Here is a 27,022-nt window from a genome sequence, read left to right as displayed (position 1 = left end):
TTTTATCCCTTGATTTAACAAATTATATTTTTAAACCTTAAATGTGACCAAGTGTCGGCTTTACATGTTTTATTTGTCGGTTAAACGATTTTCTTAAACATTGCTTTCGTATTTGTTATAGTTCATCTTTATAATAGCTGGAACTTTTTTCATGATTTGATACATACGTTTTTATCACATTGTCACATGTTTTTATACATATGTTTCGATGTTTGATACCACACCTTTAAAATATGTTTTTTAGGCTTACCAATTCGTGTTTACAAATTTGTGCCGGTACTGCCAATACTAACCCTATCGGTTCGCAGTTGTAACATGCCGGTTTTTTTGGTTCTACATATTGTGAGGGATATTTACCATACATTTTTATTATACAAGCAATCATGCATTCTTTATTATTTTTAGTTATACGAGTTAACACCAATCGAGACGTTTATTGATAGATATTAGAACTTATGTTATACGAGTTAATATGCATGTTTGAACATTTTTGCGTCTATTTATAATTCGGTTAAACACTCCCGTCGCAACACGCGGGATTCTAATACTAGTATTATTTAAACTAAAAAGAAAGGTCTTCTCTAACCAAAAAGAAAAAAATCACACACAAAATAAACAACACAAATTAATTTAGATTGTTTTCCATCCACAAAACATCCTACACAAATGCCATCAAACATACATAGTTATATTTTTATAGGTTCTCACACTCAACAAAACAACAATTTTACATTGTTGGTAGAAAATAAAACACTTTGTACTTCTATAGTTTTCCATACATAATATGAATATTTTGTTTTATAAATATTCTTGAATCTACGAATATGGGATTGGAAAATTATTGATGTGTAACATACACATAATTGTTAGGGTAAATTGTAGATGCTAATAGTTGAAAACATACACTACTCATTAAACATCAAGACCAAAAAAATACCCTTTATCTTAACAACCTTTCATATTTTATTTTATTACAAGATTATTATCATAATTATATACCATTAATTGAAAAAAACCAAAAAAACAAAGGCCCAGATTGTTATATAACCTTTTTTAAACAACCGATTTTTATAAACCAATATTAATTCCGTTAATACTCTAAGCGGTTTCATTGGTTTCAGGTTTTCTTCTTTTGAAATCGGTTATTCATTGTAAAAGTTGGATTAAATTCATCAAGTATTATATATACAATATAAACTAGCATGGTGCCCGCGCAATGCAGCGGGCGCACGCGCAACTCAATATCTAACGCGTAGTCCGTGTCGGTACATACGTCACCTGATGACAGTGAGCGCATAGTCTAAAATTGGGCGTGTAACTCGTGCAAAGACAGTTGCGTGTAATCAAAGATTGAACACGTGTAACCGACGGGAATGCAAGTTACAGACACTAAAACATGCTAAACCAATATATAGTAACTTGAAATAAATCATTTTTTTAAACCAACCCATTATGGCCCCAAACCCGTTCTGACTCGACAACGTTTTGATCTGGCCCATTTCTACTCGAACCCGAACCATAACCATTTTTTTGTATCGACTCATTCCGACCCTATTATACTTTTATAAATGACCCGAACTCGCTCGACTCAACTTGTTACCCGGTTCTAAATGGTAAGCGCGTAACATGCTAAGTTTTTGAAACTAAAAACCATAACAATATTATATCCAAATTAAAGAGAATAAAATGCTCGTTTTTATGACGTAATTTTTTTGAAAAAATATTAACGTGTGAAAAAGTTATGCCCGTTAAAAAGTCGTGGGGTAGTTGGTTTTGAATTAGGGGGCATATGTGTAACTATTATTAAACTTTACAAAAAAGGTAGTGAAGTTGAGGGACCAGAATATTTAGTTTTTTAAATTTTGGTGCATTAGATGTTGTATATAAAGCAATGAGTTTGGTATGCTTTATATATAGTATAGATAAAATAAAATGTTGTAAAGTTGTTAAAATGAAAAAAAGGACACAAAGTCCCAAACACAATTTGCGACATGGAATCTGGAAAGCAACTCTCGTCGTCATCACAGGTTCGTTCGTTCATTCATAACCCTAAATTAAATAAATACATCTGATTACACATTCTATAATTAGGTTTTAATAATACTGCTATTCGAATGGTTTAGGCGGATGATATAGAGATGAGCAACAAGGATAACCCTCTGGTGTTCATGGATTTATCCATTGATGGAACTGCCGCTGGAAGATTGGTAATTGAGGTCTGTGCCATCATGTCTCATGTCGGTTAATCAGTTTTCGATATGTTTGTTTCTTGAATCTGCATTATGATATTTGCAGCTTTATAAGGACGTGATGCCGGAAGCAGCTAAGAATTTTCGAGCACTCTGCACAGGTGTGTGTGTGTGTATTAATAATAACATATTTGCTTTGTTGAATTAATAATAACATATTTGCTTTGTTGAATTAATAATAACATATTTGCTTTGTGATTACATATATGTGTAGGGGAGATGGGAATTGGAAAAACTACTGGAAAACCGTTGAACTACAAAGGAACTGTATTCTACCGTATCATAGAAAAAACATACGCTGAAGTATGATTTTTTATAGCAATGCTTATCTCAATCAGATATACAGAAATTTATAATTTAAGGCTTTTTTTAATCATACACACTATAAGGATTCTTTTAAACATATAATCAATGAGCCATATGTTTATATAAAATAACTTTTTCATTGTTGCTTGCAGGGAGGTGATATCGAAAACAATGACGGTATGTATTTTTTTATTTAAATTCTGTTTTAAGCACATTTCATATTTGTAACGAGTGATGGTTTGCTCGCAGGCACCGGTGGAGAAAGCATTAACGGGGGAACTTTTAAAGGTACAATTTTAAAAAGATTTATAGAGTTTTGTTTTATAGCCTATAATTACTGTTAGATCAGAAGTTATACCAATTCTATTACATTATGTGGTTTTGTAGCTGAGAATGATATAAAGCTACGTTCTGAGCGTGGTATGCTATATATGGCAAATAACCCGGAGGAGATTGATTCTAGGTTCCTTATTGTCTTCCAGTATCATTTCTTTATTGACTGGTAGTTTACAAGTCTAACTTATTCACATCATTATAATTCAATAGTGTACTTGATTATAAAATCATATTATTAGCCCTTGTTTAACTAGTCATTGTTATTAACCGTTGTTTAATCGGTTATATTGCAGGAGCTATGTTGCTGTTGGAAAGGTAATACGAGGATTGGAAACACTTGGAAAGATTGAGCAAAAGGCATCAGATACAGGAAAACCTTCTGGGCTGGTTGAAGTTACGGACTGTGGTGAAATTCCTCAAAGCAATATCATAGAGGTTATTGCGTTTTTAGTCCGTTCATTCTCATAATCAGATTATATTAAAGTAGTGTAATCATGTTTAACACGTTGATTATTCATAGTAAAACCCGTACTAAAATGTACCATTTTGACAACTTTTTTAGGCAACAAAGAAAAAAGCTGAAAGGAGAGAGGTATCTTTTGATTCTGTTGAGAGTCCGGATGGGCCAGCGAAAAAACAAGTGAAAAAACAACGTGTTACAACCCCAAAGTCTCATTCGGATTCCAAAAAGGTTATTTAACACCAAACTTTTGTGATCTATTAGACAGACTGAATTCTATAATATTGCTTTTTGTATTATGCATTTCCAAAGTCTTGATAGTCATATCCTTCTTGAGAATTTTTTCATGTGCATAGGTTGCTCTAGTTACTTAACTGAGGTTTGATGTTTCAGGTTTAACAATCGCTGACTTTCGTGAAGTATTGACTTTGGATGCATAAGAAGAGGGGGCGTTGTGTTTATCAATGAAGAATATATGTTTTTTTCCTGGAATATTGAACTCGGTCTTGTAACTTCGTATGATTTAAGACATCTTATGCTGGTAGCGTGACTTCGTATGTTTTTTCTCACTCGTATATGTTCTATGGTGGATTTATGTGTCATTTTCATTTGGAGTTTCAAATGTTTTCAATCCAAGTAAAGCTTTAGCAACTTCTGTCCAAGATTGAAAAGTGTGTGGCCAATTCGAGCCTAGTTCGTGCTCTTAAGCGACCTTTGAATAAAATCCAGCATTATGGAGCTTTATTTTCACTTCACCATATGCTCGAACCACATATATACATTTTTTACTTTTATAGGTTTGGCAAACATTAGTAACATACAAAAAGAATGAAATTTAAAAATTTAAAAGTTAGTTTTTATGCTTAAAAGTGGTTTTCACGATTTTTCAAGTATGTATTATGTGTGTGCGCGCGCGCTGATAAGTGATAATGCCAATTGTATGGTTTTGGATATAGAAATGAGAAACAAGGATACCCGTAACCATAAGTACCATCGTAATTACCCGTACCGAAAACCAGTAAAACTGGATATTAGTACCGTACTGAATTTTATGGTACAAGTACTTTCGGTAAGGTATCCGTTTTGGTACCACTTTGTTTTGCTTTGTTTTTTTTTAATCTCAATTTAACTTGGTATCGATACTGCTGTAAGTAACAGGTAGAATCGGTATGGGTATCGACACGCGACTGGTACTAAATGACTAAACTGGTATGGGGTGCCGGTACGGTACGGACATTAAATAAACTATAATGCACTATCGTAACCGTTTGAAGCCTAACCTACTTGTAAATGATACGCACCGATTGAGCGTTGTATAAATAAAACTCTCAATATAATCCAAAATACTTGTATCTGTACCAAATCCCGTAAGTACGGAATACCAAAACTCTACAAATCTTAGTACCGATACCGAATAGACAGGTAACGGGTATTGGGAAAAAATGCCATCCCCGGATAAAGCTGAATGCTCCCCTATGAATGTTCTTAAGAGTAAGTTTACATAATGGGGTGCAGTTACTATACGGTAATGCCTTAACGTACGGTAGGTACGCGAGACGTTCAAAGGCAAAAATCTAAAACGCTCACAAAAACTTAAACGCTCAGCCAAAAACCTAAACGCTCATTAAACGCTAAAAAACGGTCTCCATGAAAAAAGTGAAAAATTAATCGATTAACCACCAAAACTGTTTTTTTCGGTGAACCAATGACTGATTGGATATGTATTGACGATTCCAAGATGTTTGGATGTGATTTCATGGATCGATTCGTGAAAAAATGGATTCGCATACGTATTGTACGTTAAGACATTAGTGTATTGGATCTTTTCACTTATATAATGTTTGCTATAAATGAGTTGATATATTATATCTTTGAGAAGAAATTACATCATTTATTTATTTGAGACTTTTGAACAGATAATGTTCTTCTCACTGACTCTTTGCTGGTGGCAAATGTGGGTGCAAACGAATTGAGGCCGAGTGTCGCATTACTCAAGCTCGACTAGAATATCCTGAAGCTCAAACAATTACCGCATATAAATACATACAAAATTGCAATGATACAAGGTAGACAACAACACACATAACTACAAAAAACACATCAAAGGCCAAGAATGTAATACAGAGCCTGAAAAAAAAATCAGATAACCACAGCTTATATACTAAAAAAATACAAATTTCATATTAAACGGTTTTTAAGAAGAAAGACAAACCAGTTATGATTAAGATGTTGACCATTAGAAGACACCCAATAGAATCCAACAATCCACCTTATAAAGGAAAACATTGTATTCATAGACTCCATATGCTTAGTAATCGATATTTCTCAAATATTTTATAGAATTGATTATGTGTCCAGTGTCTTAGTGTCTTAATCTGATTCACCAAAACATGTTTTGTAGTTATTATAACTCAAGTGAGCTATCATTTAATCCTTATATATATAACGCACAAGCATATGCACGCTCAATACAAAATTAATTTAATGTAGTGAACCACGATTGGATAATCGTATATACACTTACACATGAACTACTTTTTTAATAAGACAAAGAAAAAGAAGTTAACTGTTTACTGATTAGATTAATAATAATTAACTTATTAGTCACAATTTAAACAATAGACACTTTCAAAAAGAAGCGAATTGTTTGGTAATTTATTAAACTGGCTCAGACTAGGCATGTTCAAAACGGTTTGGGACTAGGAACCGGAACCGGTTCCTAACCGGTTCCTATATTCAAAACCCCCTTTTAAACCGGTTCCAGGCTCGAACCGGTTAGGGAACCGAACCGGTTCTCCCACCCTCGGACCCCTAACCTATCTAACCGGTTCTTACCGGTTCCTAACCCGGTTCCTGTACCGTAACCGGTTCCAACCGGTTACAGTGTAATTTTTTTTTTCGTTTTTCGTTTGCGATTTGGATTCTAAACTACGATTCGTATTTGTATAACATGAAAAATAAAAAAACAATTAACATAAAAATAAACAATTAACTGATGAAGAAAAGACAACTACTGAAGATGTTTGCCACTGAAGACAACTGCTGAATGAACAAATGAAGAATCGAAAATGAATGGGAAAAGGAACAAATGTAATATGATAAGATCATGGTGGATGCGCCGCTGGTACATCCTATACATAAATGTCTTTATCATATTTCACGTTTGTAGCCTTTTTCGGGTCATTCGAAAATCTGTGTTATTTTATTTTGCTACTTGTTATTAACATTTTTGTTTTACTAAAACAAATCTATGTATATTTTGCTTCTTTTTTCTTAATTAATTTTGGAACGAAATTTCAAAAAGTTGTGAATCATGTGACATTCGTCAATTTCTGAACCCGAAAGCCTGACCTGTTTAACCGGTTCCTAACCCGGTTCCTGTACCGTAACCGGTTCCAACCGGTTACAGTGTAATTTTTTTTTTTCGTTTTTCGTTTGCGATTTGGATTCTAAACTACGATTCGTATTTGTATAACATGAAAAATAAAAAAACAATTAACATAAAAATAAACAATTAACTGATGAAGAAAAGACAACTACTGAAGATGTTTGCCACTGAAGACAACTGCTGAATGAACAAATGAAGAATCGAAAATGAATGGGAAAAGGAACAAATGTAATATGATAAGATCATGGTGGCATCCTATACATAAATGTCTTTATCATATTTCACGTTTGTAGCCTTTTTCGGGTCATTCGAAAATCTGTTTTATTTTATTTTGCTACTTGTTATTAACATTTTTGTTTTACTAAAACAAATCTATGTATATTTTGCTTCTTTTTTCTTAATTAATTTTGGAACGAAATTTCAAAAAGTTGTGAATCATGTGACATTCGTCAATTTCTGAACCCGAAAGCCTGACCTGTTTTGTTTTTCGATATAATAGAAATCATTATTTATTGGAATGATTATTATTGTTATACTTTGTCGACAGTCGTATATTACAATTGTGACATTCCCACATTCCCAAGTTAGTAAAATTTTAAAACCTTTTATTTATAGGTTTGTTTGTTATGGCTTATAGAGATTTATTATAGTTTTAATTTGTAAGCTTTGCAAATTATAAATTTGTATATGTTTGAAAAGAATCATTAAATTATTTTTAGTTAATAAAATTTCAATTAGATTTAAACAAACATCATATTGGAATACCTATTTATCTAGTAGTGGGGTGCTTGGGGGAGCCAAAAAACGGCTATTTTTGACCCCAACGGTCAAAAAACGGCCAAAAAAACGATTTCCAACGGCTATATTCGATCCAACGGCTAGAACCGGTTAGGAACCGGTTCCGGATGGTTCGGTTCCAGAACCGGTTCGGTTCCGGTTCCTACCCACCCCCACTCAGAAATGCAAGAACCGGTCACGGATCATCGGGTTGAATCAGATAGGGTCCGGTTCCTAAAAAAACGGGTAGGAACCGGTTCGAGTCCGGTTCAGGTCCACCGGTTCGGTTCCAGGAACCGGTTTCGTTGAACATCTCTAACTCAGACTACACCTCCAGGCTCCTAAATAGTGTGTCACAGATAGAGCATAACACAATTGATATTTTTAAACAATTAAGAGAAACTGAAAACAATCAAACAACACACGAACACTCACGAATAAAATTGAATTGATCGATTAGGGAGTGTTCGAGGGAGTTACAAAGTGAAATATGAGCCCTAAGCGTATATCCAACGGCTATATGAGATAACTACGTTTAACAAACTTTCGATCACCAAAAGTAACACATTGCACCCCCGAAGTTCCCAAGATGTTGCAAGCTACAACAAAACCTCATTAAAAACACTTTTTACAAATGATGAATTTGCCCCTTGACTTATTAACTGACCTTAAACCATATTTTGACTTATTAATCGACCAGTAGTTATGATTTGTAAATCAAACACATGTCGTTGCTGCTAAAACAAAACTACACGAGGAAGCATGCAGATTACAATTTAATGTTTGGTTATTTTGTTAGTCTCATATGCAGCATACTCAACTTTACAATAGAAAAGTTTATTCTTTTGTTTTTGATGTGGCTTCAGGGACTCTAGATACATACCAAAACTCTTTGCACACATCACACGGATGAAATAATAACTTTAGGCAGCAAAACCATATTCAAAATCTCCTAAACCATGTTTAGTAGAAGTAATTATCTAAGTTTCATCATTTAATATCCCAATATCCCTTGCAGAAAACACATCCAAACACCCCTTACAACCTATCATACTTCATACTTTCACACATCGTTGTCAAAATCCTGACTAGGCGCCGATTAACCCACGATTAATCGCTAATAGCTGTTTATATATTGATCATACTATTGATGTGTAACTCTTCACAATAACAATATCCTAGTCACCACCCATGGACAACCACAATAAATTCTCGTGTTCGTTTATTTACTGCCGAGTGTGTGTGTAATTCCTAACAATTATTCCATAATCACTAACAAAAGCCACATCCAAAAATTGATCATACTTTCAAATCACTGCATATGCAACATATAAGTGTAATACCTGGTATCATCGGAACCAGTTCCGGGTACATGTTCTTCCAAAAATAACCCCCCCCCCCCCCCCCCCGACTTGCGCACCTCTACCTTTAGCTAGCCCAAACTCTCACTTAATTCAGCCCAGGCCCTCTTATTAATAGTATGTTACCCTAGACATTCCTTTGAAATGTAGAATTACCGTTTTTTTAATCTACATGTGGTTTGTAATTATAAACATACAGGCCACAGAGCACAGAATACAACCAATAATGCATGATGCAGAGACTAATTCCGGCCTACAAGTTACAATGCATGGAGTACAACTAATAACGCATGTGGCACAAACAATGATGCCATGAAGGAATTCCTATAACATGCAGATTAACATCTCCAAATAACAAGGCAAAAAGATGCTTATAAATTATATAAACTATAAATTTTACATAATGTTTTCACTGCCTCTTTGGGTAATGTTTTCTAATATGTTGAACTTGCAGAGAGTTCAGATCCGTCATCATATGTGCAAAGACAAATGCAGCAATCATGTCAACAAACTATTATTAATACAACAATAAAAAACTTATTTTTTGTTATCTTGTATAAGTTCTATCTCATAACATGCTACAATACATGAAGCAAACAATAGGTTCAAAACCGCACTGTAGAACAAAAATTAACTGAAATGTTTAAAAATAAAAACAACTTACAGCATCTTCCTCGGATAAAGCACGTTCAACGGGTGCATCAGTATCACATTCTACCATTATTCCACCGTAACGTCTTTGGATCTCCCCGTTTTCCTTCTCAAAATCATCTATTCTCTTAAGATTGTATTTAGGCAGTCGGTCAATGTCATCTTTTGTCGCACCTTCCTGTTTCAATAACAAATGCTGACGTTTGGAATCTTAATGTTAACCATCTTTCAAGGTAACAAACAATTACTGTATACAAAATTGCAATGATACCTAACATCAGCAAACAGCAATTTTAACAACACAAGCAACGGCAACACAGATAACCACAAAAAGCACATCAAATGCCAAGAACGTAATCCAGCGCCTGAAAAAAAAATCAGACAACACCTTATATACAGAAATACATATTTTATGTTAAGCGGTTTATATGAAGAAGAAAGACAATCAAACAACTAAGAGGAACTGAAAACAATCAAACAACACACGAACACTCGAAAATAAAATTGAATCGATCGATTAGTGAATCGATCGAGAGAGTTACAAAGTGAAATCTGAGTCCTAATCATATAGCCAACGACTAATTGAGCAACTAAGTTTCCAAGATGTTGCAAGCTACATCAAAACCTCACTAAAAACACTTTATGGTAAATGATGAATTTACCTCTCGACTTATTAACTGACCTTAAGCCATCTTTGACTTATAAATCGACCATATTGAACTGTAACTATGACTAGAGCAGAGCATTCATGTACAACAGAGATTCTTATTGGTCTTTTCACTTTTGAAGAACAGTTAATGACAATAATAAAGCCGTTATCCAAACTAATCCCATAAATAATTAGTTGTGATTTGTAAATTGAACAAATGCCGTTGCTGGTAGAAAAAAACTATATGAGGAAGTATGCAGCTTACAATTTAATGTTTGGTTGCTTTGATAGTCTCATATATAGCATACTTAACTATATAAATATAGAAAAGTTCATTCTTTTTGTTGTCAATGTGGCTTTGGGACACTAAATACATACCAAAACGCTTTGCACAAATCACACAAATGAATTACAACTTTAGGCAGCAAAACCATATTCAAAATCTCCTAAACCATGTTTAGTAGAGGTAATTATCTAAGTTTCATCATTTTATATCCCATAATCACTTGCAAAAAAAACAAACACCCCTAGTTATCTATCATACTTCTACATCAATACATATGCAACATATTGTTAGGTTTATGGTTGTTGGACTTAATGAAGATCCAAATTGAAGATAAGGGAGGCTTCGGGGACTGTATATAGTTATATGCGTACCAGAACTCTTTGCCAATGTTGTAAAAATCGCGATTAGTCACCGATTAATCGGTGAATAATCGCTAATCAGTATGCTACCGATTCGATCTCGCCTAATTAAACCAACAAATCGGTAATCAGTCAAAGCCGGTCCAAAATATTCAAAATAAGTCAAATTTCTAACAAAATTAGTCAAAAATCAATCAAGTTTCGGTCAAAACCAGTCAAAAATTGGTCGAATATTTAAAGTATTTGGAAAAATAGAATTGTTAATACAAACCAACTAATAAATTTGAAAAACTATATATAAAACTTCGAAAAATTACATACAGCATTCCAATCCGATTAACCAGTCCGGTACCCCCACCGCCCGACTAGTACCTAAAGAGTTCTACAACATAACCACATTCAAACAAATGAAGTTACAACTTTAAGCAGCAGAACCATATTCGAACAATCTCCTAAACCATGTTTAGTAGAGCTTCATCTGATATCCCATTATCAGTTGCAGAAAACACATCCAAATACCCCTCATGTTGGAAAACTGGATCTAGCAACACGAGGATGCAACATTTTTTGTACTAACTCACCACAACTCTTTCAATATTATTAACCTAAACGAAAACTTGAACCAAGAAATTACACTGCCCTGTCAATCTATTTATACTAGACTCAAAACCCTACGCAGTCGATATCGCCAATGTATATTGGTGCAAAATATCTGTCCAGATATTATAGGCGATATTGACCAATATATCACCAATATTTCCAATCAATTTTTAGTGTTCAATGTGAGTATTATATATCTTAAAAGTGTTAATTTGTTAATGATAAGATAGTATACTGAATTGTCAGTGTTTAATTGTCATATATATAAATTATGCATGATATTAAAATTACCGATATCCCACCGCAAGAACCGATATCTTAATATCGGTCCTTGACCGATATCCGATATTTTTCCACATAAACTGCACAGCTCAAAACCTAAACCAACCAGGACTCAAGACACTTTTAAATGTATCATGATGAACAAAATAATTTAAGCAACTAAATAAACTAAAATAAGCGACTCAAAACTCAAACCCTAATACTTCTCATACTTCATACTTTCACATCATTGCATATGCACCATATAAGTGTAACTATGTATGTTAAATACCTAGTGTCATCATTCTGCGACCTATTTAACCCCAAAATCTGATTGAAGACAAAGGAGGTTTCGGGGACTATATATACATACCAGAACTCTTTTGTCAATGTTGTAAAATCGCACTTAGTCACCGATTAATCGGCAAATAATCGCTAACCGGTATGCTACTGATTCAGTTTCACCTAACCAGACCAACAAATCAGTAGTCGGTCAATGCCGATCCAAATTGTTCAAAATAACTCAAAATTTCGATCAAAATCTGTCAAAATCAATCAAATACCGATCAAACCTTTGAAGTGTTTGAAAAATTACAGTAATTAATCCAATCCAATTAACAAATTTTTAAAAAATTATAAATAAACTTTTGAAAAATAACATATAACATTCCAATCCGATTAACTGCTAGTTGGTACCCTACCGCCCGGCTACTGCCTCGCGAGTTCTACAACACTACTCTTAGCACCAGTGAAATTACAGTTTTAAGCAACAGAACCATATTCAAACAATCTCCTAAAACCATGTTTAATTATCTAAGTTTGAATACAGATTCATGTTCGAATATTGTCAACTCATTTTGTATTTATAAAATTATAGAAGACAGTTTATATTAATAAAACTCTAACTAGATGTTCGAGAATTTATATTTATAGCAATTTATAACTTATACAATTATGGAATTCATATTTATATCAATAATGTTTTTTTTAATTCATATTTATACCAGACGGGTATAAACCTAGTTGGTGATTCAAGTATGCATTCAACCTTAGATTACCCAATATAGGATTTGTAAAGAAACTGAAACACTATCAAGCACATACATACACATACATGCATATATATATATACACACACCTTTAATAATTATCCTTACTCTATTGTTTTATTTGACAGAAGAAACTCTAATCAAAATAACTAACATCAGCAACATTACAACTACTTAAATTTAGCTGTTTTATTCACTAGGTAGTAAAACCTCTTCTACAAAATAGTTTTTTTAAGTTAGTAACATATCAGCCTTTTCACCTCAGTCTATCTAAAACATAAAACAGTAGCATAATCCTATCTATCTATCTATCTACCTACAAACAGTATCATTTTGAACTCAGCCTAACAATCACCAATGTCCTTGATTGAATAAGATATAAATTTCTTTCAAAGAGACCGTGGTTAATGGTTTAAAAGAAAATTAATCCTCAATTGATAGCATGGAGTAATGTAACAAAGGCAAAACATCATTCAAGTTTGGGGTTAGAGTAACCTTTTTAAAACACCGAATCAGAGTTTGGGGTTAATTCACGTTGTCTTTTCGCTTGCCCATCACAACCCTCATTAGGCGTAGCTCTCTTCCCGGTTATTTTCTTTCCGCCTAATAACGAATGTGTTAAACATGATTACAGAATCAATTTAGGAGGTTTTACGGACTAAAAACGCAATACCTTGTAAAACTTCACCACAGTCTGTAATCATTACCGGCCGAGTAGGTTGTCCTCTAGGTGTTCCCAACGGCTCAATCTGGTCAAGAGTGTCCATTCCTTGTACTACACATCCAACAAGAGCATATCTGCAGCAATATAGCCGGTTAGACAACGGTTGATTTTGAAAGAAAGATATTGGCTTGAAATGCAGCACCCCTTTAATGATGATGATGTGAATCAATCAGAGTTTGTAAACTAATATATACCTGCGAACAAAGGAGAGTTGTTGACTGAAGACAATGATGAATGTAGATCCATTTTTGGCATGGCTGTGTGCCATGTATAGCATACCGCGGTTAGGAGGCAAGGATTGATATCTTTCAGCTACAAAACAGCAGGAAGTAACACTTTATTTGGATTATTATTATAATAGGTTATGTAACAAAACTCTATTATAGTTTGTACCTCTGAAAAATCCTCCATAAATGCTTTCCCCGCCGCTGCCTGCAAGCAAAGCAAAGCGTCACTCTTTACAAATCTGGAGAACAAGGTTTAAATAAAAAAAAATAAAATGCATACCATCGTTGTTCTGAAAATCACCTCCCTGCAAGCAAGCAAAGAAGAAAAAGTTACTTTGGGCTGGCTTAAATTGCTAGTGTGTGTGTGTGTATACATATTAAATGGATACAAGGAAGCATACTTCAGCGTAGATGCCGCCATGGATACCGTAGATTTGACTTCCTTTGTAGTGCAGCGGTTTTCCCGTAGTTTTTCCAGTTCCCATCTCCCCTGCACATATAATAATTTAAACTGTAATCACAAAGCAAATGTGTTATGTTATTATTATTATTATTATTATTAATACCTGTGCACAGTGCTCGGAAATTCTCAGCTGCTTTAAGCCTTTGGTCCTTATAAAGCTGCAGATTGAATTCATAATGGAGATTCAAGAAACAAACAAACAAACAAAGATATCTAAAACTGAGATGATGATGTTCGAGAATAATAATAACCTCCGACCCGACGGACCTTGTAAAGCAGCTAACTTTTTTTTTACACAATCCAGCTAGTTGTGTATCACTTCACATTGTAAAGCAACTTTCAAAACACCTTCACTGTCATTAACGTATACAAGAAAGGAAAACAGACTTCACCCCAATGACACAATGCCAGTTATGAGTTGCTTTCAAACTTTAACCATAAACACAGACTTAATTTACTTGGATTACTTCACCAACTCCCTTTATATCATCTTCTCTTATATTCCTTACTTCATATTTTCACACGAACCAAAACCATCTTCAACTCATTACTTTTTTTTTTTAACTTCAAGATATGTATTAATTGTACTTTAGGATCATTTGACTTAAAATTTTATAGTTTATGTGGAGAATTAAGTAAAGCTGATTTGTGTATTTGGTTTCACATATTTGATTGTATGTGTGGCTAATTGTTAAAGAAACGTTTTGTGTAACCATGGTTCTAGTTCTAAAGAGTAAAGAATTTTTCTAAAAAGAATTCGGTACATGTAGGGAGTGTTAAATATTGTTTAGGCAATTTTACTTAAAACTTTATTAATAGTTTTTGTTGAGAATTAAGTGAAGTAAGCTGTGTTTGATGGGTGTATTTGGTTTACTTGTTTAACTTCACTAGCAAAAAAAACACGTGCGGGATTTGAACACGACTTGCATCATGACAATTAGTATATCTACAAAACGCAAAACCCGACTACAATAATTCCATATCAACTTTCATGTAGAAAAATACATACCGCCTATCATCATAAAACACTTTTTTCAAATCTAAACCACACAGCTAATCAACCTCTTTTTTCAAGCTGATCACATACGTCTCTCGTGCAAAAATAAATAGATAAAAATTACATGTATATTGACTTCCACAAGATTTTGTATTCCCTCCAAGTGATAAAACACTTTAAAGTGGTTAAATCCTATTGTTTCATTCATTGAACTTCAAGCAGCAAACCTGATGATCACAACAGATCTTCTCTTCTGAATATTGAAACCACACCCACCAAATTAATAAAAAAAAAATCAGCTTCTTACAACAACTAAGCAAATTACCAGCTACACTGTCATTCTTGCACTTAAATCCTGATGATCATGATCTACGCACTTAAATCCTCTTAGTGATCAAGGGTCTTCGTATAATGTGGATGATTTCTCAGTGTTGAAACTTGAAAGAGAATTATTCCTTTTTGTGTTTTGAAACAATAGGTATAGGGTGAGCTTCTGTGTTAAAGACAAACTCTGTCAACGGGATAACATTGCTGTCACTAAATAATAAATATAAATACTTTGAGGGTTTCACCCAAGAAAAACGTCTCCATTTTGTCTCTTCTTCTGGGAGGAAGTATGGTGACGTCGTCCAAAGAACCTTTGTGTACTTCTCAAACGCCTTAAAGATAGACCAGCCCCATTCACGATATCTATATTATAGATTCATAAAAAATATATTACCAAAAACAGTAAAGAAAAATATAATGATTCTATGATGAAAAGTGTTGGAATTTGGAATAATACTTTGAATCTTCTGTAATACGGTACAGAATGAACAATGATTCCACGGTTTCAGGACGCAAAAGATTGTGTCTATCGGCACGTTTGATAACAATGTCGTGTATATACTCTGAAGTCTTGTTTCCTCCATCAAGATGTTCCTCAGAGTATCCCTGATTAAAGTATAATTGATTAAAGAAATATCTTACTATATAAAAACAACAGAATAAAGATATATAATAACTAACCTCCGAATTGAAATAGGCAATCTCAGGAGCCAACCCGGTAGATGTGACAGCATACATCTCAAAACAAGTTTTAGCAAGATCTTCTGCCAGCTTTAGGTTTTCAAGATCTTCAAAAGTCAGCAAATTCTCTTCCTTTGCTTTTGCCTTGGTTTTGCCTTTCGTGGCTCCTAGTGCAAGTGTTCCAGGCAAGAAACAGACCTGAACAAGTGAAATTATATCATGTGTTCAAATAACTTCAACAAAACCAACATTTTAGAACCAGAGGACAATATTTGACTTACCAGGTGATCCATTTTGGGACTAAAGTCACCATCAATCCCAGAAGGCAACTCGCCAACAAAAACCAGCCCATTTGGATTTGATTTTTTGACCAGAAGATGCTTAACACCCTTCATTGCTTCCACATACATGTCATGCCAATATGTCCAGTTACTATCCCTCTGCTGAAGCCAGACTTTGATAAGGTATTCGTCATAACTATCACCACGAGAGCCTAATCTAATATTATCTCCAGAAAATTCACTAGACGAAGGGCTGGCATATAAGAAAGAAACAACAGCCAGTATTACAGTCATGGTGCAATTAACTTGATTAAGAAAATATACTTCAATACCTGGTGCATGATAAAACCACACATGCTGCACCCGATGGACTTAGTAGCACTTCAGAAGTTTCTACTGTAAAGCTTGAGTTTAATTATCTTAGTTTTGTTACTGGTGATCCGAAGTATAGTAAAGAAGCAATGAAGGTTTTGGAACATATGAAGACGATCAGCCAAGTTTTTAGCATTTTCTAGATACACAGATGGTGCGGGCCCCTTGTATGCAGGATTTGCATTAGTCAAATGCAGCTAAAACAGTTTATTATATGATCATGATTATTCATAATCACATAATAACTTTATGCATTATTATGTAGAAAATAGTCGAATGATGATGAGAACTTAAAGACATAATCCAACCATCCAATCTGTTGACTACCCAAATCACAAACAATAATATTGTCTCGAAGAACAAGGTCTGCATCACGAAATAAAACACAAAATAATAATAATAATGGTCAAGAAAATAAAAGGAAACTTAACTTATACATCAACTTAAAATTATGAACGTATTATTTATTTTCCGAATAGTTTTAATGTAGATTTTTTAGCTATACAAAGAAATAAAACTGATATTAACAATGGCAGTTTGTATAAATACCTGCTGATACGCACAAAAGCAATTTGAGATCTATTGGACTCTTGTTTGATGTTTATCCCTGAGACTGAGAATATATAATTAGTGGTCAGACAAACATTTAACATGGCAGAAAAACTTATTAAAACAATGCCATAGTAGTTTCGAGTTTCGGCCCGTTTAGATTAATACTCACAGTAGATTGTCAATAGTGTCATCCAAGTGCTCTTCCTATTTAATAAGCCAACTCTTTGTAAGCCTGAAAGAAGCATTAAGGATTAAAACAAATATTATGAAAAGAATAAAATCATGAAGATAGTAAGAAACAAACATAAAAAGAGTATAAACACATCGCAACCAACTGTACATGCCAATATAAGAGTGTTCCACATTTACCCCTACTCAAGGTCCAGATGAGTGTGTCCAAGAATGAGTTGCACGTGTTTTCGCATAACAAAACCAATTATTATGCTGATTTTGTGTAGAATTTCTATGTGTGAATCAACATTGACGTGCACTTATTTTGATCGTTTACCAGCAACTGCTTTCAATTAGCCTCTGCTGGAACATGCTATTTTACAGACAGACAAACATAAAGACCTTGACAATAACTTGTATGCCTATAAATAAATATTCAATATATTAACCGTCACACTGAAAGTTTGTTTATCTAATAAACGAGTGTGAACAAAAAACATTGTTCATTTAGTTAAACATACAAACATGAACACTTGTCTCGCTCGTTCATTATGTTCGTGAACGTCCGTTTTTTTAATTCAGCCCAGGCCCTCTTATTAACAGTATGTTACCCTAGACATTCCTTTGAAATGTAGAATTACCGTTTTTTTAATCTACATGTGGTTTGTAATTATAAGCATACAGGCTACAGAGCACAGAATACAACCAATAATGCATGATGCAGAGACTAATTACGGCCTACAAGTTACAATGCATGGAGTACAACTAATAACGCATGTAACATTGATGCATTTGGCCGGCGAGCTTGATGATTATGATCCTGAGTTTTGTTGACAGTTGTCTGTAAAACTGTAGTTAAGATTCTGGAAATTGAGTGTGTATTGTTTGATGTATGTTAGCCATTTGATTCTGGAAATTGAATTGATGATTATGAGCAGTTACTTAAGCACAGTGATGTTGATGTTTGTTGAAATTAGGTCAGTAGGTGTTATTGATAAACAGTGATGCATTTGATTTGATTCCCAGAATTGATGATTATGAGGAATTAAGCTTAATTTTGTTAGTGTTTGCGTGTGGAAGTGTAGATGAGTTTCGATTGCAATGAATGATTAGTGTTACAAATGACACGAGATGCAGTTCATTATAAGGTCATTGATGTATACCTCAAAGTTATCGACCGTCTATTGCTCGTTGTCTGCCCTTCGCATTTTGAGCTCTTGAGCTCTTCTCAGGTCGATTTATATCTCGTTACTTATTATTATGAGTGTGTATTGTTTGATGTATGTTAGCCATTTGATTCTGGAAATTGACTTGATGATTATGAGCAGTTACTTAAGCACAGTGATGTTGATGTTTGTTGAAATTAGGTCAGTAGGTGTTATTAATAAGCAGTGATGCATTTGATTTGATTCTCAGAATTGATGATTATGAGGAATTAAGCTTAATTTTGTTAGTGTTTGTGTGTCAAAGTGTGGTTTAATTTCTATTGAAAGCGTTAGGAATGATTAGTGTTACAAATAACAAGAGATGCAGTTCATTATTAGGTCATGATTGTTAGTTTGTTACAATTGTTTTTAGTAATTATGATGCATTTGGTTCATGAGCTTGGTGGTTATGATCCTGAGTTTTGTTGACCGGTGTTTGCAAACTGTAGTTAGAATAAAGTATTATAAGCACTGAAAATGATGCAACACATCATCAGGTCTTGATTGCTAGTTGTTTCAGTTGGCATTAAAAAGTACATTGATATATATTATGATCGACAGCTGTCTGTAAAACTGTAGTTAAGGATCCGGTATGAGCTTTAGAATAAAGTATTATAAACACAGAAAATGATGCAGTAAATCATCAAGCCAAGTTTTATAATAATGCAATACATGATAAAATTATGAACTAAAATGATGATGCGATACACTATCTAAATTATGCAATACAAACAGCTAAATATTGTATGCATGAATCATAAACTTAAAAATGTTATTTGGTAAATTGTGAATGGAAGGAGTGTGTAGCTGAAGGCAAATATTTTGTACTTTGATGTTAATCTCAGTAGGGTATTCACATATATGTATGATCATCTGTGCATATGAATTATTAATTCATATTGTTAGACTGAAGCTGTTACTTGTTAATGAGTGTTACTAGATGTTCATGCGTGCGTTTGAGTTGGTTTAAGTGCAATATATGTTTGTGTGGGGTTAAAATGAAATTCGTATCATCAATGCTGACCTTTTTTTGGCATAACATTTTGGTGCAGCATAGGGTACGATTAGGGAAGTACAAGAGAGATCCGGATTCAATAGCAAGAGAGGGAGAGAATTTGCAGGCGATCTGGAGCCCTGATACCTGCTGTTATTGTAAGTATGAATTGGCAAACCTTTGCACTGTTTGATTTTGATTCAAGTGTAGAGTAATGTAAGTTTTATATGGTTGCCTTTGCTTGCAGACATCTTCATTCTTTCTTCACATTTTTAAAGTCCAATTTTTTGAGAGAAAAATACACATAGGAGGAAGGCAACCATCGAATCTGTCTCTTGCAACTATTTCTCTACTTATGAGTGAGGAGGTTCCTTTTTCAGGCAAGAATTTAGCAGTGTATGTACCATCTCTACTTCTTAAGCGCTTTTTATTATAGTTTTGGTTTTTAGTTTTTATGTTATATTTAAGTACTTAGCACATTGATTGGGTATTTGTGGTATCATGAATTAACATGGTATTAAAACACATCATTTGATTTTAATTACATAAGATGGCAAACTGGGAGTAGGGTTGTCCCCGTACAAGATTTTGATTAGAAATTTAAGGTATAGCGTGGGTTACAACACGAAGGCCACCCATGCATTCGATTTTTTTTTTTCATTATGGCATTCCATCTATTAGAAGTTTAGAACAATCATATAGGCCACCCAAGCATTTGTTTGTCTCCCCGTACAAGATTTTGATTATAAATTTAAGGGATAGTGTGGGTTACAACACGAAGGCCACCCATGCATTCGATTTTTTCCATTAAGGCATTCCATCTATTAGAAGTTTAGAACAATCATATAGGCCACCCAAGCATCTGTTTTGTGTCATTTATGCCAATTTCGACCAAAAACAATAAAAAAATATGACGAAAATGCTGGTGAGGTTTTTGAAAAGACAACAACTTTACATACAGTTCGTCTAAAACTTATCAAAGATAGCTATGAATCATAAAAAAACTGATGGTTGCATTCGTCATTCATGCATGTCTTTGGTTGAAATTGGTATAGATTACTGAGGATACACACTTGGGTAAGCTTATAGGTCCTATATGACAGTTTTAATACATGGATTGCCTTAATGAAAAAAATTGAATACTTGGGTAGCCGCCACATCAATTATCTGAATAACTTATGTTCTGAAACGAGGGCACACCACTTTTTTAGTTGTCATCATGTTTTTCAGTTTTGCTTCAGTTCCACAACTTTATGAGCCTTCAAATATTTCCCGGAGTATGTGTTCAACTTTTTATCCGTTTTGGTGAACCCACACACCCTGAAAATTTGAAGCGAGGGCATTGTTAGTAATAAAAGTTATCATCATATATTAATCTTTAATTATATTCTTTGTGGCCACTAATGAATTTCAAGTTAAAGCTGTACTTAACTCTGAAAGTAGTCAGAACTAGAAAAGATAATCTATATAATGTGTCTTCACATCTCTCGGTCACTGTAACTTTTGATTCTTCTCTTACCTTTGTGACAGGAGCAATATCATATGTGACAACAAAAACTTGCTGATTGAACTTTCTGACGAAACTTTGTATAACATGTCGTGGAAGGGTGAGGTAATGCAAGTCAAATATATCGTTTACTGTTGCACAGTTTTATGGATCAGTTAGTTATAACTTATATTTCTGATTTACTGTTGCACGCCACAGTTTTATGGATCGTTGGATCTGGACTTCAAGTTAAATAATGAAAATGGCCATGCAAAGTTTTATCTAATGGTGTAGCTTCTGGAGGGACTCAAGGTGTAATATCATCCAGTAATTCTTCGTCTAGAAAGCCAGCAATCACTTATTTGGACTTTTGTTTGCCACTGAGGCTGTTATTTGTTCTATTCTCTGATGGACAATTGCTGTTATGTTCTGTAAGTAAAAGAGGATTAAAGCAACCAGATTATATAAAACCTGAATATTGGTTAGGATCTGATGATGCAGTATGCGCTTCAGTATCACCAGACCAACAGATCCTTGCTGTTGGCACTAGGAGAGGTATCGTAGAGAAATTAATGAACCCGTAGCACTTATTCGGTCTGTATCATCACATGACTGGGGGTAAGTTTTGATTTCTCAACGATTTGAGATATTTAAATCCCAACCGGGTCAAATAACTCATATTTTCTACTCATTTGTTTCTGTAGATATTCAATGGAGGATACTGGTGCAGTTAGTTCTATTGCATGGACACCCGATAGCTCTGCTTTTGCAGTTGGGTGGAAATTAAGAGGACTTACTGTTTGGTCTATATCTGGTTGTCGATTAATGTCTACGATACGTCAGATTGGTTTAAACTCTTCAACTTCTTCAGCGGTGAAGCAAAACCAAGATGGAAATTATGAACCGTTGATGAGTGGCACTTCATTTATGCAGTGGGATGAATACGGTTATAGACTTTATGCAATTGAAGCAGGTTCTTCAGAAAGAATACTTGCATTTTCTTTTGGAAAATGTTGCCTTAAGTCTTAACAGAGGGGTTTCTTGCAAAAGTCATGTCCGTCAAATTATCCATGGTGAATACGGTTATAGACTAAATATTTACTACGTTAGAGAAAGAGATCGATCATAATTATATCCTCCCTCATACACTCAGCAAATAACAGTTTGATATGCAATTAATGTCGCATGAACCATATATGATTTCATTTTTATTTTGAAAACAAAAGTTCGCAAGAAGTTATAATATTATAATTAACTATATATCCTACCATGCATGATTATGTGATATCATATTAAATAAAGACCTCAATCACATGATCCAATCCCATTCGAGATCTTGAAAAAACTGATTCAATCCATGGCCGATCGATGCTTGCATCACGATTGAAACTTGTTGTTCGTTCACTAATAACATCTACACCAATACCATTAAAGATCAGATGCTTTAAAAGCTCCGATAATGTAATTACGGTTGCATCACGATTGAAACTTGTTGTGCAGTCTGAGGATACAGATGAACTGAAATTAACGCATCTTAACCTTCCAGTTATGTGTAATATCAATCATAGTTAGCAACATTGGTGGGTCAGGTCACGGGTTAAAACCGGTTCCTGTCACAAGTAATCTTTTGTACAGGTCAAAACTGTTTTAAGTTGGGATGGATTGACCAGAAACACTTTATTGTCATTTTAAAAAAAAAAAATTAATCAATAGGTATCTAGTTGGTATATCAAATATGGTTACAGGGTTTTTTTTATCATAATTTATTTTTTTTAATAAAAAGATTTTTAGGAGGTTTTATGAATGTAAAAAGATAAATAAAGATTTGAGTGGCTTTAGATTTGACCCATCACTCATTACACTTTTATTTTACCGGTTTACCTGTTGGAAATAGAAGAAAACTTGAATTGACCCATCCATAAGTAAATGGGTCGAAATCGCTGGTGAGTTATTTAAGATCTTCTCTTTATATTGTTGTACATTAGTTCTCATGATTATTATGTGCAGGTTTCCTATATCTCCCAAAATTGGCCTGTTCTTCATGTGGCGGCTAGTGAGTTGCTGTTCTACCCAAGATATCATCTTGATTAGAGCTCACTTCTTTCAGAAACCGTTGCTTGCAGAACCCATGGTGATGGATGTCTATTTACTTGCCACTTACCATCCCTTTGATGTCCATATATATCATGTAAAAGTATCTGGTGACTTGACTCCTTCCAGTAATCCGGATATACAGGTATATAAATCCTTATATTATATTGTTTCTGATCATTAGCGTATCGTTGGGTAGGGTTACTGCAGGCTAAAGTTTCGTCCTGCATTTTTAAGTGATAAAATGACAAACAGCTTTCTACAGTACGAGAGCTATCCATCATGACTGCAAAGTGCCATCCTGCTGCAATGCATTTTATACCTGATCAGCTTGAAAGTGATGCCTTTATTAAAGATGCTTCATCATCTTCAAATATGTTAGAAAAAGAGCCCATTAGGTTTGTGTTTCTTTTCTGAAACATGTAAATGATACTTTTTGCTTATTATGAATCATAACTTATTGCCTTTCTCCTTTCAGATGCTATGGGGAGCTATCATTACTTGGCTTAATTGATGGTCGTGAAAGGGAGCTTACAGATTCTATAGAATAGTTTTGGGTTACGTGTGGGCGGTCAGTGAAGACAAATTTGATTGAGGAAGTATCATGGTTTGACTATGGCCATTGAGGAATGCAGGTAACTTTTTTCTTAACTAACTGAATTCTGCTGCTTTAGCTAGAAGTGACTTGGCTGGCTGGGTTAAAATGGTTCAGTTTTCGTACCAGTCGGGTTATCCCATAACCATGATTTGTGTGTTTTCTATAAACATATAATGCGTTATCTAGTTTGAGACAATGTCTTATCTAGTTTTACCTTCTAATGTTTTAGGTTATAGCAAAACTGGAAGGAGCACCTGTCAGTCAATACTGTGCTCTACGCTTATTACAGGTGACGATAAATCTCATTTACGCCCCTTGTTACTCTTTCCCGTGATCTAAACTAAATAATTGTGCAGGCAACACTGGATGAATCTTTATACGAACTTGCTGGGGAACTGGTATGTATGGGATTAGTATTCTTACTTGTATTGATTATACCTAATTGTTGCATGACTAAAGAGACTGTTTGTTATCCAGGTGAGGTTTCTGTTAAGATCAGGAAGGGAGTATGAACCTGCAAATACCGAGTCAGATAGACTATCTCCCAGATTTTTAGGAAATTTTCTTTTTTCTTCTAATTATAGGAGTCAGTCTACAGAGCCAAGGTAACCGAATCATCGTACTAGTTACTTGATGTCTGGGAAGAACTTTCCAAACTTGTTGCGTTTGTCAAAGGCACCCAGTGGTAAGAGTTCTTTTTTTTATTTCTTTTGACAAAACGAAACCATTAATATATTGATATTATTTAGGAAAAATATGTGAGTATGTTCTTATTGTATTATTCGTTCCCAAATTCTATTTGTAGGAATATCTTAAATGTGAAAATTTTGGAAGTGTTCGTTTGGAGAATTTTGTTACTGGACTCCAGTTAATAAGTCAGAAGGTATTCCTTAACTTATTTGTGTTATTTGCATTAAATGTGATTCATGCTTAGTCGTAGTTAGAAAATTTACCTATTATTTCATTTCAGCTCCAAATGGGAACTTTGCAAAGCCGGTTGGACGCAGACTTCCTCTTGTCCCACATGTGCTCGGTCAAGTTTAAAGAGTGGATTGTAGTTTTGGCAACCCTTTTAAGGCGATCTGAGGTACATATTATAAAATATAGTTTACAGTGTTTAAAGATTTCTTTAAATTAATAATGTATGTATAAAATATGATTTGTATATTAATGTGGTTTTGGTACAGGTTCTCATTGATTTATTTCGTGATGATATGAACCTCTGGCAAGCATATAGAACGACGCTGCAGGTATGCGTCTTAAAACTTCCATTAAGTTATCTTTACATAGCGATGACAATTTCTGAATTTCCACCTAATTTATAAATGGGTTGATAACATTCATGTGGGTTAAAGCGTTAAGCTAAAGGGTTTAACTAAGTTGTTCAAAGTCGCTTGAAGTCTTTCGATGGATAGTGTTATTTTATTCTTGATACAAATATAGTTCTTGTAATCATATCTAGTACATCATTTATTTGTAAAATTCAAAAATACGTATACAAACGTGTTTACGGGCTATAGCCCAACCCGTCCATTTCCCACTGTATTATTAATAATTTACTTAAACACATTACTAATATGATTTACATGGTCCAGTCACGTCCGTCATTTTCTGAATATCATGATTTACTCGAAGACTTGGGGGAGAAACTTTCATCCAATGAAATTACAGAGGAGATCTAACCGGAACACAATTCAGTAAATCTTCGAATCGGAAAAGGTTAACGTGATGTTCATTCATATCCAAGCTGCTTGTTCCATGTTTTTTCTACAAGTTGTTTTTTTGTTTTTTTTTTTGTTTCTGACTATGAGAAAAACCTTAGGGGGATAGGCAGGTGGGTTGTAAACCAGAAGTTGAATAAATAAAATACTTTTGTAGTTTGTTATATGATAACCCAAACCAAACTTGGTTTATCGGTTCGGTTTATTCGGTTAGTTTGTCGGTACGGTTAATAACCAAAACTAAACTTGGGCTAAATGCTTCATCATCTTCAAATATGTTAGAAAAAGAGCCCATTAGGTTTGTGTTTCTTTTCTGAAACATGTAAATGATAGTTTTTGCTTATTATGAATCATAACTTATTGCCTTTCTCCTTTCAGATGCTATGGGGAGCTATCATTACTTGGCTTAATTGATGGTCGTGAAAGGGAGCTTACAGATTCTATAGAATTGTTTTGGGTTACGTGTGGGCGGTCAGTGAAGACAAATTTGATTGAGGAAGTATCATGGTTTGACTATGGCCATTGAGGAATGCAGGTAACTTTTTTCTTAACTAACTGAATTCTGCTGCTTTAGTTAGAAGTGACTTGGCTGGCTGGGTTAAAATGGTTCAGTTTTCGTACCAGTCGGGTTATCCCATAACCATGATTTGTGTGTTTTCTATAAACATATAATGCGTTATCTAGTTTGAGACAATGTCTTATCTAGTTTTACCTTCTAATGTTTTAGGTTATAGCAAAACTGGAAGGAGCACCTGTCAGTCAATACTGTGATCTACGCTTATTACAGGTGACGATAAATCTCATTTACGCCCCTTGTTACTCTTTCCCGTGATCTAAACTAAATAATTGTGCAGGCAACACTGGATGAATCTTTATACGAACTTGCTGGGGAACTAGTATGTATGGGATTAATATTCTTACTTGTATTGATTATACCTAATTGTTGCATGACTAAAGAGACTGTTTGTTATCCAGGTGAGGTTTCTGTTAAGATCAGGAAGGGAGTATGAACCTGCAAATACCGAGTCAGATAGACTATCTCCCAGATTTTACAACATTGGCAAAGATTTCTGGTATGTATATAACTGTATATAGTCCCCAAAGCCCCCTCATCTTCAATCTGAATCTCCATTAAGTCCAGCAACTACACACCTAACAATATGTTGCATATGTATTGGTGTGGACTAAGTATGAAGTATGATAGATTACAAGTAAGGGGTGTTTGGATTTGCTGTTTTGCAGTTGTTATGGGATACAAAATGATGAAACTTAGATACTAAACATGGTTTAGGAGATTTTGAATATGGTTTTGCTGCCTAAAGTTATTATTTCATCTGTGTGATGTGTGCAAAGAGTTTTGGTATGTATCTAGAGTCCCTGAAGCCACATCAAAAACAAAA

At 34.2% G+C, this 27,022-nt stretch overlaps 2 protein-coding genes, 1 long non-coding RNA gene and 2 pseudogenes across 3 annotated transcripts; 2 read left to right on the top strand and 3 right to left on the bottom strand.

The window, feature by feature from the left end:
- Positions 1–1,991: 1,991 nt before the first annotated feature.
- LOC143563620 (peptidyl-prolyl cis-trans isomerase CYP18-4-like) lies at positions 1,992–9,193 on the top strand. The gene is made up of 10 exons (XM_077051116.1): positions 1,992–2,027; positions 2,124–2,207; positions 2,296–2,350; positions 2,464–2,552; positions 2,708–2,732; positions 2,805–2,843; positions 2,943–3,057; positions 3,185–3,326; positions 3,454–3,582; positions 9,077–9,193. The coding sequence occupies exons 1-10, from the start codon at positions 1,992–1,994 to the stop codon at positions 9,191–9,193; spliced, it is 831 nt and encodes a 276-aa protein (XP_076907231.1).
- A 118-nt stretch (positions 9,194–9,311) lies between these two features.
- LOC143563619 (E3 ubiquitin-protein ligase At4g11680-like) overlaps positions 9,312–27,022 on the bottom strand; it is a 39,733-nt pseudogene continuing 22,022 nt past the window's right edge.
- On the bottom strand, positions 12,826–13,770 carry LOC143563612 (uncharacterized). The gene is made up of 3 exons (XR_013140702.1): positions 13,651–13,770; positions 13,406–13,530; positions 12,826–13,335 (listed from the first exon to the last, which is right to left on the bottom strand). It is a non-coding gene; the product is annotated as an uncharacterized LOC143563612 (long non-coding RNA).
- Positions 15,520–16,726, bottom strand: LOC143563613 (mannosyl-oligosaccharide 1,2-alpha-mannosidase MNS3-like). Its single transcript, XM_077051110.1, has 5 exons — positions 16,433–16,726; positions 16,152–16,349; positions 15,928–16,076; positions 15,716–15,833; positions 15,520–15,636 (listed from the first exon to the last, which is right to left on the bottom strand). Exons 1-5 carry the CDS (start codon positions 16,724–16,726, stop codon positions 15,538–15,540), a joined length of 858 nt encoding a protein of 285 aa, XP_076907225.1. The 3' UTR covers positions 15,520–15,537.
- LOC143563601 (uncharacterized) lies at positions 18,649–25,634 on the top strand (annotated as a pseudogene).

The sequence above is a fragment of the Bidens hawaiensis genome, unplaced genomic scaffold (assembly GCF_021521415.1).
Source record: "Bidens hawaiensis isolate Kalapana, Puna unplaced genomic scaffold, B.hawaiensis_p1.1 tig00021501_1, whole genome shotgun sequence".
In the NCBI taxonomy this organism is placed as follows: Eukaryota; Viridiplantae; Streptophyta; class Magnoliopsida; order Asterales; family Asteraceae; genus Bidens; species Bidens hawaiensis.
This window is presented reverse-complemented; position numbering and strand designations above follow the sequence as displayed.